The sequence below is a fragment of the Bactrocera neohumeralis genome, chromosome 4, assembly GCF_024586455.1.
Source record: "Bactrocera neohumeralis isolate Rockhampton chromosome 4, APGP_CSIRO_Bneo_wtdbg2-racon-allhic-juicebox.fasta_v2, whole genome shotgun sequence".
NCBI lineage: Eukaryota > Metazoa > Arthropoda > Insecta > Diptera > Tephritidae > Bactrocera > Bactrocera neohumeralis.
This window is the reverse complement of record NC_065921.1, coordinates 60,272,742-60,284,968: the sequence shown is the minus strand read 5'-3', so window position 1 is coordinate 60,284,968 and position 12,227 is coordinate 60,272,742. Positions and strand designations below refer to the sequence as shown.

The 12,227-nt window shown below is 41.6% G+C and overlaps 2 protein-coding genes across 3 annotated transcripts; both read right to left on the bottom strand.

Moving 5' to 3' along the window:
- Positions 1 to 6,257: 6,257 nt before the first annotated feature.
- On the bottom strand, positions 6,258 to 11,867 carry LOC126754498 (uncharacterized). 2 transcript variants are annotated; one of them, XM_050466519.1, is made up of 2 exons: positions 7,413 to 11,867; positions 7,200 to 7,327 (listed from the first exon to the last, which is right to left on the bottom strand). In XM_050466519.1, exons 1-2 carry the CDS (start codon positions 10,404 to 10,406, stop codon positions 7,298 to 7,300), a joined length of 3,024 nt encoding a protein of 1,007 aa, XP_050322476.1. In that variant the 5' UTR covers positions 10,407 to 11,867; the 3' UTR covers positions 7,200 to 7,297. The 2 variants fall into 2 exon arrangements, with proteins under 2 accessions (XP_050322475.1, XP_050322476.1); XM_050466518.1 differs by having other exon boundaries at positions 6,258 to 11,867.
- LOC126755806 (uncharacterized) lies at positions 10,572 to 11,837 on the bottom strand. Its single transcript, XM_050468531.1, has one exon. The coding sequence runs from the start codon at positions 11,835 to 11,837 to the stop codon at positions 10,572 to 10,574; it is 1,266 nt and encodes a 421-aa protein (XP_050324488.1).
- Positions 11,868 to 12,227: the final 360 nt, after the last annotated feature.

Here is a 12,227-nt window from a genome sequence, read left to right as displayed (position 1 = left end):
CTGGAAACTAATTAGGAAATTTGTCAAAAGAAAAAAAGAAATAAGATGTACCTTTTGCCCACGTGCATCAGAAGATGTGGGCTGAGACGTTTCTAATGACGTTTCTATCGGAGAATCAATATTTGTTTTATTCAGCACTTACTTTCAACCTCTTCGCTGAAACTGCTAATAGTACTGTATGTAAAATACATTATGAAAAAAATTATTACTCACAGCGAGCGGTTGTATATTTGTGTGTGCTTCTGATTTTTGTGCTCTCACTACTTCTGGTGTAAAACACGTGCTTTGTCACTTTTCACCTTCAACTTCTTTTATTTATAAAATCTACATCTAAACGTAAACAAAACTTGTGTTACTACAACAGTTCAGTGCTTTAGTGCAAAATGGCCCCCGGGCCCAATTCCCTTGGGAGCAATCGGTTCGCCGTGCTTGCCGATGGCTCCGGAGTAAAAAAAAAAAAGAAGGAAAAGAAATCCAAACAAAAACTCGACATTAGCGATCTCTTTACATTCCCCAATCTACCGACAGTAAAAAATAATAGTAATGATCCCAAGTATATCACTATTGAATCAACTGAAGAAAATAAGACCCTTATGCAATATTCCTGCTTTGCTGTACATAAGGCCATCTGTGCTGTGAGTAGTGAAATCAACTCAGTAAGTGAGCTCCGCGATGGTAAAATCTTGTTATTAGTTAAAAATAAAAAAATAGCTGATCGTTTCATTGCATTGAAATACCTCCCTGGTATCTGTAGCATAAAAGTCAAATATCACGACAATTTAAATCATTCTAAAGGCACTGTATTTGCCCCCTTTCTGAACAATGTAAGTGAAGAAGAAATTGTAAGCGAACTAAGTCTACAAGGAGTGGTCGCTGCATACAAATTTCAGAAAAAACACGAAAACAATCAATTGACACCAAACGGTGTAGTACTACTAACCTTCAACCTTTATAGCCTTCCGGAGCAAATTGATATTGCCTGGCGTAAGGTTAATGTGAGACAGTATGTTCCCAACCCCATGCGATGCAAAAATTGCCAGTTGCTTGGACACACCGCCAAGCATTGCAAGGGAAAAGCAGCATGCAATAATTGCAGCCTACCTCCCCACAACCCCCTAAATTGCACACGTACGTTTTGCGCTAATTGTCATGCCAATCACCCGGCCTCTTCGAATAGCTGTCCAAAATTCATGCAAGAGAAAGAAATACAAAAAATCAAAACAACAAAAAAATGCACCATACGTGAAGCCAAAAAAATATACAACTCAACTGTCACTCTTCCCAAAAATGCACCTTCATTCTCATCTACTGTCTCAAGTAACGCAAACACTCAGCAAATAATCTCATCAGAAATTGTCAAACCTGTCAATTCAAAATTATCTGCCCCTCAAATATCAGATGACCAATTATCTGAGAGTGCTCCGGAAACTCTCAACAACCTATTCACCAAACTAATAAACGAATCAACCTCTCACATTAAAGATCAGCACGCACTCAACCTAATCTCAGCCACACATCAGAGCCATTTTACTCCCACACAGCAACAGCACGATCACTATACCACGAACAACAATACAGACTTTGAATCCAACTCAAACTCTACTTTAAATTTCCCAACAAATCTCCCCATCAGCAACGCAAATCATATCATCACTAACTCTATGAACTTATCTCTCGCTCTGGCGGAGGACTCAACAATGAGTACCGAAGACTATGCAGATATATTATCTGCCAGCGATCAACTCAATTAATATTCCTATATATTATATATATATAAATTCTCTCAAAACATAACAAAAACAAAAAAAAAAAAAAAAAAAAAAAAAAAATAAACTCGAATAAAAACAATTAACCACTTTCTCTTTGTTATCTTATCTCAATTCTCTTTTCAAATTCCAATGTTCTCAGTTCTACAATGGAATATCAATGGATTTTACAATAATTACCATGAGCTCCAGCTCTTGATTAAGTCTCTTTCACCATCATTAATTCTACTTAACGAAACCCATTTAGCATACAACGTTAACGCCTTCTGTCCCAAATCATATATAAGCATATTCTATAACTCTCCAAATATAACGTCTAGTAAGCAAGGCGTTGCAATACTGATAAAAAAGAGCCTGCCTTACAAAAGAATTGATATCCAGTCTTCAATATCGGCAATCGCCGTTGAAGTTGGCATACACTTCAAGCTCAATATAATCTGCGCATATATTCCACCTACACAAAGTTTTACAAATACCGATATCTTGGACTTATTGCAACAAGCCACAGCTCCGGCAATTTTTGCGGGTGACCTAAATGCTTGGAGCCCAATATGGGGATCTCCAACATCAAACTGTAGAGGAAAACTGATTGAGGATGCTCTGTTGGCTTCCGACTTTATATGCCTAAACAATGGTAACGCAACACACTTCTCTACCCACGGCACCTTCTCACACTTAGACCTCACGTTGTGCTCAGCAGCTCTTGCTCCAAATGTCACCTGGAAAGTATTAAGTGATTTGCACGGTAGTGACCACTACCCTATATCTTTTGAAATAGTTACTCGGCAATTTCGCCAATCGTTTAATCCAAAACCAATCTTCAAAACAGACTTTGCTGACTGGTGTACATTCTCAGGTCTATGTCATATAGGTAGCAACAGTACCCCAGTTTCTGGCAACATCAACAGAGAAGCTGCCACTATACAAAAAATTATCCGCGCGGCGGCAAATCGCTCTATCCCGCAAACAAATAGAAATAAAACCTCACACAATGTACCATGGTGGAGCAATGAACTAGCACTTCTCCGTTCAAAAAAACAATCGGGCTGGCATGAATATAAACGTTGTCAAACTATTGAAAAATTAGTTAGCTATAAAAAAGCGAATGCTTTGTTTCGCCGCAAAGCAAAGGAAGCGAAACGAAAAAGTTTTCAGCAGTTCACTGCTAACATAAATCCCACTTGCTCTGTTAAAAAGATATGGAGAGATTTGAATATATTGTCTGGCGGCTCCAAAAGCACATCAGTTACACGTCTGGTTACTCCAGCTGAAGATTTGGTTATGCCTGATTCAATTGCGAACTTCTTTGCAAACCATTACTCAAGAGAGAGCGCAAATGAAAACTTTAGCATCGACTTCCGAATTAGCAAAGAAACAGTCCTAAATAGCATAGGAGAAATAGAATATACACTTTCCTTGTCCGCAAAAGCGATAGAGTCAAAAATAACGATGTCCGAGTTTGAGTATGCGCTCACGTCAGTTAAAGGAAAAACGCCTGGTTTGGATAGGATATCTTATCCGTTAATCAAAAATTTACCGAAGTCGATGAAACTACGATTAGTTAAACTTTACAACAATATTTTTGACTCTGGGGTCTATCCACAATACTGGAAAACTTCCAATATAATCCCAATACTAAAGCCCGGAAAATTACCCACTGACGTCAATAGCTATCGTCCTATCTCCCTTCTAAGCTGTCTTGGAAAAGTAATGGAAAAAATTGTAGGCAACAGGCTGTCATGGTACGCCAAAAAAAATAAACTAATAAGCTCTCAACAGGTCGGCTATAAAAAAGGGCACGGCACAGTTGATGCCTTGCTCAACCTAGACAATTTCGTCGCAAAGGCTCTATCCAGTAGAAATCATGTATCTGTGTTGTCTTTAGATTTCCAAAAAGCCTTTGATCGTATTGGAATTCACGTAGTCTTAAGAAAGCTACAAAACTGGAAAGTGGGCACCAGAACTCTAAACTTTATAAAATCTTTCCTGACAAATAGAAGACTTTCAGTAACTATTAACGGACACCACTCAGTAACCCACAAGCTCTCAAATGGTACGCCACAGGGCTCACCTCTTTCGTCTTTACTCTTTATTATCGCCTTTGATGAGCTAAGTCAACTTCTTTCTAATTATAAAAACATTGACCATCAAATGTACGCAGATGATGTACTGATATATACAAAGGTAAATGACACGGCTGCTGTCCAAAATACCTTCATTGACATTCTCTCCAATATTTCATCTTGGTCCTCAATTTCAGGCGTACACATTTCTTTAGAAAAAACAAATCTTCTTCATATTTGTCGTAAAAAGTCACCATGCAACATTTCATTAAATGTTGATAACTGCAACATTATGCTAAAAGAAAAATTGATGATTTTAGGATTAATCATAGACTCTAAGTATCTTTTTAAAGATCACTGCAACTATATAAGAAATTCTCTTGTACATAGACTAAATATTATTAAGTATCTCACTTGTAAACATAGCTATATACACCCTGTCATTCTCATCAATGTTGTCAGAGCACTAATGCTATCCAAAATCGACTACGCCTTACCTATCTACGGACACTGCGCAACATCCCAAATGCGTAAAGTCTCTGTGCCTTATCATGCAGCAATCCGTCGGAGCCTTAGAGCATTCCCTACTTCACCAACGAAGTTTTTACTTGCTGAATCCGGCTTGCCGAGCATCTCCAGTAGAGTGGCCGATTCAACATATTGCATTCTTGCGAAAAAACTTGACGGAACAAACATGGCATTAGCAAATACCTTCACGAGAGCAAATTCACGTAAAAGACCACTCAGAATACCATCGGCAGTATCCAGATCTCTTGAATATGTCAGGGACAATTTCACATCTTTTTACGGAAGCAAAAAGAGCTCTGAGAGATTTCCTCCTTGGTCCATTAGTCCAGTATCTTTTGAGAATGCCTTACTAAACTTGCCTAAACAAAGTACACCCAACGCAGTCTACCAAGCAAAGTTTGCATACATTCGCGATCAATATAGTACATCGAATTGGCGTTTTATCTTTACGGATGGATCTAAGACATCAGACCACACCTCGTTAGCCGTTGTCGATAAGGATGGAGACGTAATATGCCAATGGCTCCTTGATCCGATGTGTACAATATTCACCGCCGAAGCCTTAGCTATTGAACTTGCTGTTGAGCATGCTAAAAAAAATAGAGGAAAATATTTGATTTGCAGTGACAGTAAATCATGCATTGCGGCAATTCAATCACCTGCAAATTCCCACAAGATAATTTCATCAATCAGAAACTCCCTCATTGCGGCTGGAAACAAAATCAAGCTCATGTGGATCCCAGGCCATGTGGGAATCTCAGGAAACGAACGAGCTGATACTGTCGCAAAAGAAGTTAGCAGATCCCCTACCCTAATGCTCGACTTTTTAAGCAAGGGCGATTTGTACAGGCATATTAAGATAAGAAGAAAAAATCTGGAATTCTCGGACTGGGTATCTCAAAACCATCACTACATTGGAATAAACCCAAGGAGAATCACTCCAACTTACCCTGCAAACACGGCAAGCAACATCCTGAAGCCGTACATACGCCTAAGGCTTGGCCATACTATATTTAGCCACTCTCATCTTCTAACAAGGAGCGACCCATATTGCTGCCCGCTATGCAATGGCCCAAATACAGTTAAGCATCTAATTTCGCAATGTCCGAACACAAGGCCGACTGAGTGCTCTGGTAACAATTCCATAATGGAGGCACTATCTACACCCAGTCATGACAACATTATGTATATTTACAATTTCCTTAAAGATAATAACATCCTTAACCTAATTTAGCATAGTTTAAGATATCATAGTTAAAATATCATAATTATTTACTAGTACTACGAACTTAAGCAACAAAACTTAGTATTAAAACGATGACTGAAAGCCTTGCAGCTAGTGTCATTTTAAAGTTTATGCTGTAATTTATTGCTGTGTAAACTGTTGTAAATATTTCTGTCTTTTCAATATATCTGGTAATTTGAGCTATATTCTTGTATGCCTACGATTGTTACGATACTACTTTAATATATCTCTCAGCTTTCGTGTCCATCTCGAAGTGTTCATAAAGCTTTTCCAAGTGCAAACACGCAAAATACTTTTTAGAGTTTTTTCTAGAATTTTTCAAGATATTTGTTCACGTCGAAAATATGTATATTTTTGAAGTAAAGTTAGGCGCATAATTATAAAGGGTGATCCATTTGGGGTTTCTATTTTTCAAGTTAAAGAGCTTCAATTTAAGAATCAAATAGTCGGTTGTAGCGCCATAATGGTCGCCATTGACGGATACGTTCTCAATCGCATCATTTTTGAAGAAATATGAACCAATGATTCCTCCGGTCCACAAACCATACCAAACCGTTACGTTTTCTGGATAAGAAGGCAACTTTTGAATCTCTTCAGGTTGCTTTTCGTCCCAAATGCGGCTCTTTTGTTTGTTTACATACCCATTCCGCTAATTGAAAAGCTCGTATGATTGCTACACCAGTCTGTCACGAAATAGGCCGCTTCTTTATTGAGTTTCTCATTAAATACATATTTGGTTAACGGATTGTAGCATCACGCCACATGATACATATCTACATACATATAGGTATGTCTATAGTTGAAATATGGTAAAATTACATTTACATTCACTAAGCTAGAGTGAAACTACTAGTCTACGAATACAACGCTAAAAAGAGGATACAATTATATTGATCATTCAGCATTCAGCAATCAGCTGACTGGTATTGGTTTGTGTCCTTACTAATTATGCGCAGGACTGCATTTTAAAGAACTTAAATCTTGAACATCCTGCCCGGCTGAACCCTCGCGGTTCAGTAATTCTTCTGTAGGACCTGTTAGGCGGCATAACTTCTGCACCGGTCGCTGACACCGCTGCTTAATAGGAAGTCCATTTGATGATGTCTGGTTGGTATTGTACTCTATCGTCACGGTACGCACCAACCCATCACTGCCCGGGTGAACGTCAATCACCCGTCCCATACGCCAAACCGATGGTGGCAAATTTTCACTACGTATAAGAACTACATCTCCACGCTGAACATTGGGTTCCGATCTAGTCCATTTGTTCCGGGTCTGAAGAGTGTTTAGATATTCGGATTGCCAGCGGCGCCAAAAATGCTCCAACATTTTCTGGAGGCGTTGCCAATATCGAAGACGATTTTCTGGAGCTTCAGGCAATGGAGGATCTGGACGACAATTGAGTGGTCGTCCGATCAGGAAGTCACCCGGTGTTAGAGCTATCCCTCCTTCAGGATCATCGTAGAGAGCTATCAGTGGTCTCGAATTTAGACACGCCTCGATGCGAGTCAGGAGAGTAGACAATTCAGTGTAACGCAACGTCTGGCTGCCCATTATCCTCAGCAGATGCTTTTTAGCTGAACGAACTGCTGCCTCCCATAGACCACCGTGATGAGGTGCGGAAGGTGTTATGAACTTCCAACATGTACCTTCAGCTGCCAGATGTTGTTGAGCATGTGCTGTTACCCAAGCCTTTAAGTCTTCCTGCATTTGACGATTAGCCCCTACAAATTGTGTTCCATTATCACTGTATAAGGTGGTACAGATACCCCGTCGACTAATAAAACGATCGTAAACATCTATAAATGCCTGTGTACTCAAGTCCTCTGCCAGCTCAATGTGAACCGCTCGTGACGCCATACAAATAAATATGGCAGCATAGGTTTTTGTAGTCGGGGTAGCGCGATGCGTTCCCACACGTACATGGAATGGCCCGCAGTAATCCAAGCCACTACGAGAGAATGGTGGGGCCACTAGTACACGTTCTTTCGGGAGCGAAGCCATTTGTTGACGTTGTATAATTTGAAGATGCCTACGACATGTAGTGCAGGCCCAGATGAAAGACTTTACTTGCGCCCGTGCGCCTATAAGCCAGAAACGTTGTCTAAGAAACTGAAGCATTTGTTGTATACCACCATGTAAGCAACGTGTATGAGCATCAGCGACTAGTAAATAAGCCAGGGCCCCACGCGGAATTATAGTTTGATGTCGCTGATCTTCACTTAAGTCGGAGTTTGCGAGTCGACCACCTACTCTCAGTATGCCGTCTGCATCCAAGAAAGGATTGAGTGCTAAGATTTCACTGCGACCCGCAATTCTGGAATGCAATTCAAGAGCCTTAATTTCTTGTTTAAAATGATTACCTTGTGCTTGTCGAATATGCAGAAGTAAAGCCCAGTGCTGATCTGCGACAGAAACTATATCGTTCCTGTAACCGCGATATTTCGGTAACCATCGCCTTAACCAAACAGTGGTGTTAAGTAAACGACTCAATTTGCTAAATTTCTCTATGAGAGGTATCCTGTTGTCTTTCGTGGATGTCATAATCCACTGGTAATTAGCTCTAGAAACGAAGATGGATACCACACGAGATTCAGCAATGGAGAGGTGCTCCTCCTCCTCCGTCAAAGAAGGTAAGCGCATTTCCCCCACGCTTTGGTGAATGCACGTCGGTCCGGTCCACCAAAGGTGATGATCTGCTAAGACGGCGGGAGATAGGCCTCTGCTTGCACAGTCGGCTGGATTTGATTCCGAGCGAATGTGCTTCCAAGCGTTAATGTCTGAATTGGCTTGGATGTAAGCTACCCGATTGGATACATATTGTTTGAACGTGGATGGTGGTTTGCGTATCCAGCATAAAACAATAGTGGAATCACTCCAATATGTACATGGGGCGTCCTGTAGGCCTAAGGCTTGACGTACGTTGTCCATCGCCTTGGTTAGAAGATGAGCACCACACAGTTCGAGGCGTGGTATCGTCACATCCTTAATTGGTGCTATCTTCGTCTTCGCTGAAACAAGAGCTGTGCGTGATGTACCACCTTTATCGATCGTTTGAACATATATGACTGCTGCATACGCTTTACGACTAGCATCGCAAAAGCCGTGTAAATGCACCAAAGAGCCCACTCGTATACCTAGCCAACGAGGAATACGAAGTCGTGTAATATCTTGCAAACTGTTGCGGAATAAGACCCATGAACTGAGTAGTTCTGGAGGAAGTTCAGCGTCCCATGGGAGACCAGCCTTCCATAAGTCCTGTATGAATAGTTTGGCCACCACGACCACGGGTGCCAATACCCCAGTTGGATCATATAATTTCGCCACGTCACTCAAAACCTTTCGCTTGGTATGCATTGAAGTGTCGTCAACTAAGCCTACCTTGAAGAAGAGCTCGTCGCTAACTGGATCCCAGTAAAGACCCAATACCTTTGTTGTTGAGTTGTTCAACTCTAGTTCGGATGCAGAAAGTGTTGTACCGGTTATCGCAGATAATACGTGTGTAGAATTGGAATTCCACTTTCCCAATATTAATTGTCCTTGTTTCAAAATAGTCGCTACATCTTGAGCACGGGTAATAGCAAGTTCATCGCTGTCGACGCTATCCAAATAGTCATCAACGTAGAAATTATAAAGTATGCTATGACGCGCTGCGGCAGCCCGGCTTGGGTCATAGATGACTTCATAATTGTCATTCGCACATTGACGCAGTGCGCGTATTGCGTTGAATGGACTACAAGCCATTCCATAAGTTACCGTCTTCAATTCGTACACTTGAAGAGGTTCATTTGGCAATTCACGCCAAAGTATTTGTTGCCATTTACGATGTCGTCTGTCTACCAGGATTTGTCGAAACATCTTCTGTATGTCTGCAGTGATGGCTACCTTGCATTTGCGAAAACGGTGAAGGATGTCGACAATATTGGCATGTAGTTGTGGTCCAGAAAACTGAGTATCGTTTAAGGATGTCCCATTCGATGTCTTCGCTGAAGCGTTGAAAACTACGCGAAATTTTGTGGTTACCGCATGATGAGGTATGAAGTAACCATTTTCTTTATTGGTGAAAGCTTGCTTGCTAACCTCCATGTGATCGAGAGCAATGTATTCGCGCATAAATGTAATGTACTGCTCACGAAGACAGGGATCGTTCATCAACCGCCGCTCGAGTTGTAGAAACTGGCGGACTGCCGATTGATGAGATTCTCCAAGAGCAGGAGCATCTGGTCGAAATAAAATTTGCACCTGGTACCTGCCGTCTGAGGTACGGGTAACTGTGTCGTTGAAGATCGTCTCACAGTCATCCACGTGTATTTCGGATGATGGTATGGGCTCTTCGAGTTCCCAGAAGCTTCTAAGTAACGTGTCTAGTCGTTGTTCGTTGACGCATTTCGCAGTAAGAGATGTGTGTAAAGTGGAGTGAGCAGAACTTGTGACTGGTCCAAATACTACCCAACCAAGACGAGTGTTTAAAGCGCAAAGTTGCTCTGGAGAACCCTGGATGAAACCCTCCTGAAAGAGACCCGTTAGTACGTCAGCACCAAGTAGCAGATCCACCGGACTTGGAGTGGCAAACGTTGGGTCAGCTAGTGGTAAATCTTTTAAATGGCTCCAAGCTTCTGCGTCTATATGCGTATCTGGCGTTACTGAGGTTATTGTCGGGACGACATAAGCCTCGAGTTTGAAGTTAATGTTGTTGTCAAAGGCAGCCTGCATCTGTACTGTTATATGACCCTTACTGTAGACTGCAGCGCTAGAACCAACTCCTTCAATTCGTATCTCCCCTGGACGCCTACGAAGACACATACGTTTTGTAGTAGCATCGGTAATCAGACTCACCTAAGAGCCCAGGTCGCAGAGAGCACGACACGCGAATTGTCCTCCATTGTGATCAGTCAGGATGACCTTCGCAGTCGCTAGTAAAATGGTCCGGTCTCCATTAATGAGAAATGACCGGACCTTCCTCAAAAGTCACTGCTGTCGTGGGTATACCTGTGGCACCTGTGTTGAAGGTGTGTCCACGGATATATTCCGATCGATTATGTGACTGTTGGTGTCTTCCTCCGTAGCCGGTGAATTATTCGCAACGTTGCTTTTGCAAAGCATCGTATGATGGCGATGATGACACCTTAAGCAATCCCGCGATGTACAATCACGAGATCCATGATCACTTCCAAGGCAGTTAAAACATAATGAAAGCCGCTTAACTGTATCCCACCGTTCCGGTATGGAAAGATTAACGAACCGTTGACACTTGTGTATTCGGTGTCCGTTAGCGCAAAGTTGGCAAAAAACCGTAATCCCTTTCACTGAATGTAACGGCTGAGATGAGTTTACCGTTGCAACGTTAGCCTTAACGGGACGGGTTGGTCTCTGATGAAGAGTTGATGTACTGTTCGTAGCTCCTTGAGGCAAATTGTTGGCACGCTTCTCAATAAATGTCAAAAAATCCTGAGACATTGGTATGTTGTTCGTCTGAAGGCTCATCCCCCACTCATACCTGGTGATTGTGGGCAATTTAGGTAGCAAAAGTGGCACCAAGAGGGCGTCCCAATGATTTACCGGAAGACCCATAACGCTTAAAGCTCGCATCACATTTTGGACGGTGTCAACTAGTCGAAGCAAGCCCTTCTGGGATTCGGTGGGTTGGTTGGGCAAATTCAGTATACGCTGCACGTGGGATTCCACTAACAAACGTGGATTATCAAACCGCCGTTTCATCTCCTGCCACATGTCCTCATAGCCGCCTGTATAAAGTCCACCGACCAATGGTACGCTGTCTGCATTGACATGTTGGCGTAACTTGCTTAATTTGTAACTGGAATTCAGATCCTTCCGATTGTGAACTAGTGCCTCGAACAAATCTTTGAAAGGCAGCCAATTCGCTGGATCACCATTGAAAACAGGAATCTTAATTGGATCTAATCGCATGTCCAATTGATTCGCCACACAAATACCACCTTCACCAGCGCCACATATACGACGTAGTCGAATACATATTTGCGTGTAGAGTAACTCCGTAGCAGCCAAGAAGTCGTCATGTGTGGTCAATTCGCTGGATTGTGCTGAAGACACCAGGTCCGTATGATACTCCATAAACCTTTCAAAATGTTTGTCCAACTGTGCGCGAATCACATCGCACTCCATACTGTCCGGATCGTAATTAGCTGCTTCAGTCATTTTGCCAATGCGCACAATTGCGGCATGCGCTGAAGTACGTAGATTCAAACTAGCCATCATTAAAATCTGTACATTAAAACAGGATCGAAAAGTTCCTCACAGGAGGCACCAAAAAGATGTATAAGATTTGTCCTAAAATTCCGCTAATTGAAAAGCTCGTATGATTGCTACACCAGTCTGTCACGAAATAGGCCGCTTCTTTATTGAGTTTCTCATTAAATACATATTTGGTTAACGGATTGTAGCATCACGCCACATGATACATATCTACATACATATAGGTATGTCTATAGTTGAAATATGGTAAAATTACATTTACATTCACTAAGCTAGAGTGAAACTACTAGTCTACGAATACAACGCTAAAAAGAGGATACAATTATATTGATCATTCAGCATTCAGCAATCAGCTGACTGGTATTGGTTTGTGTCCTTACTAATTATGCG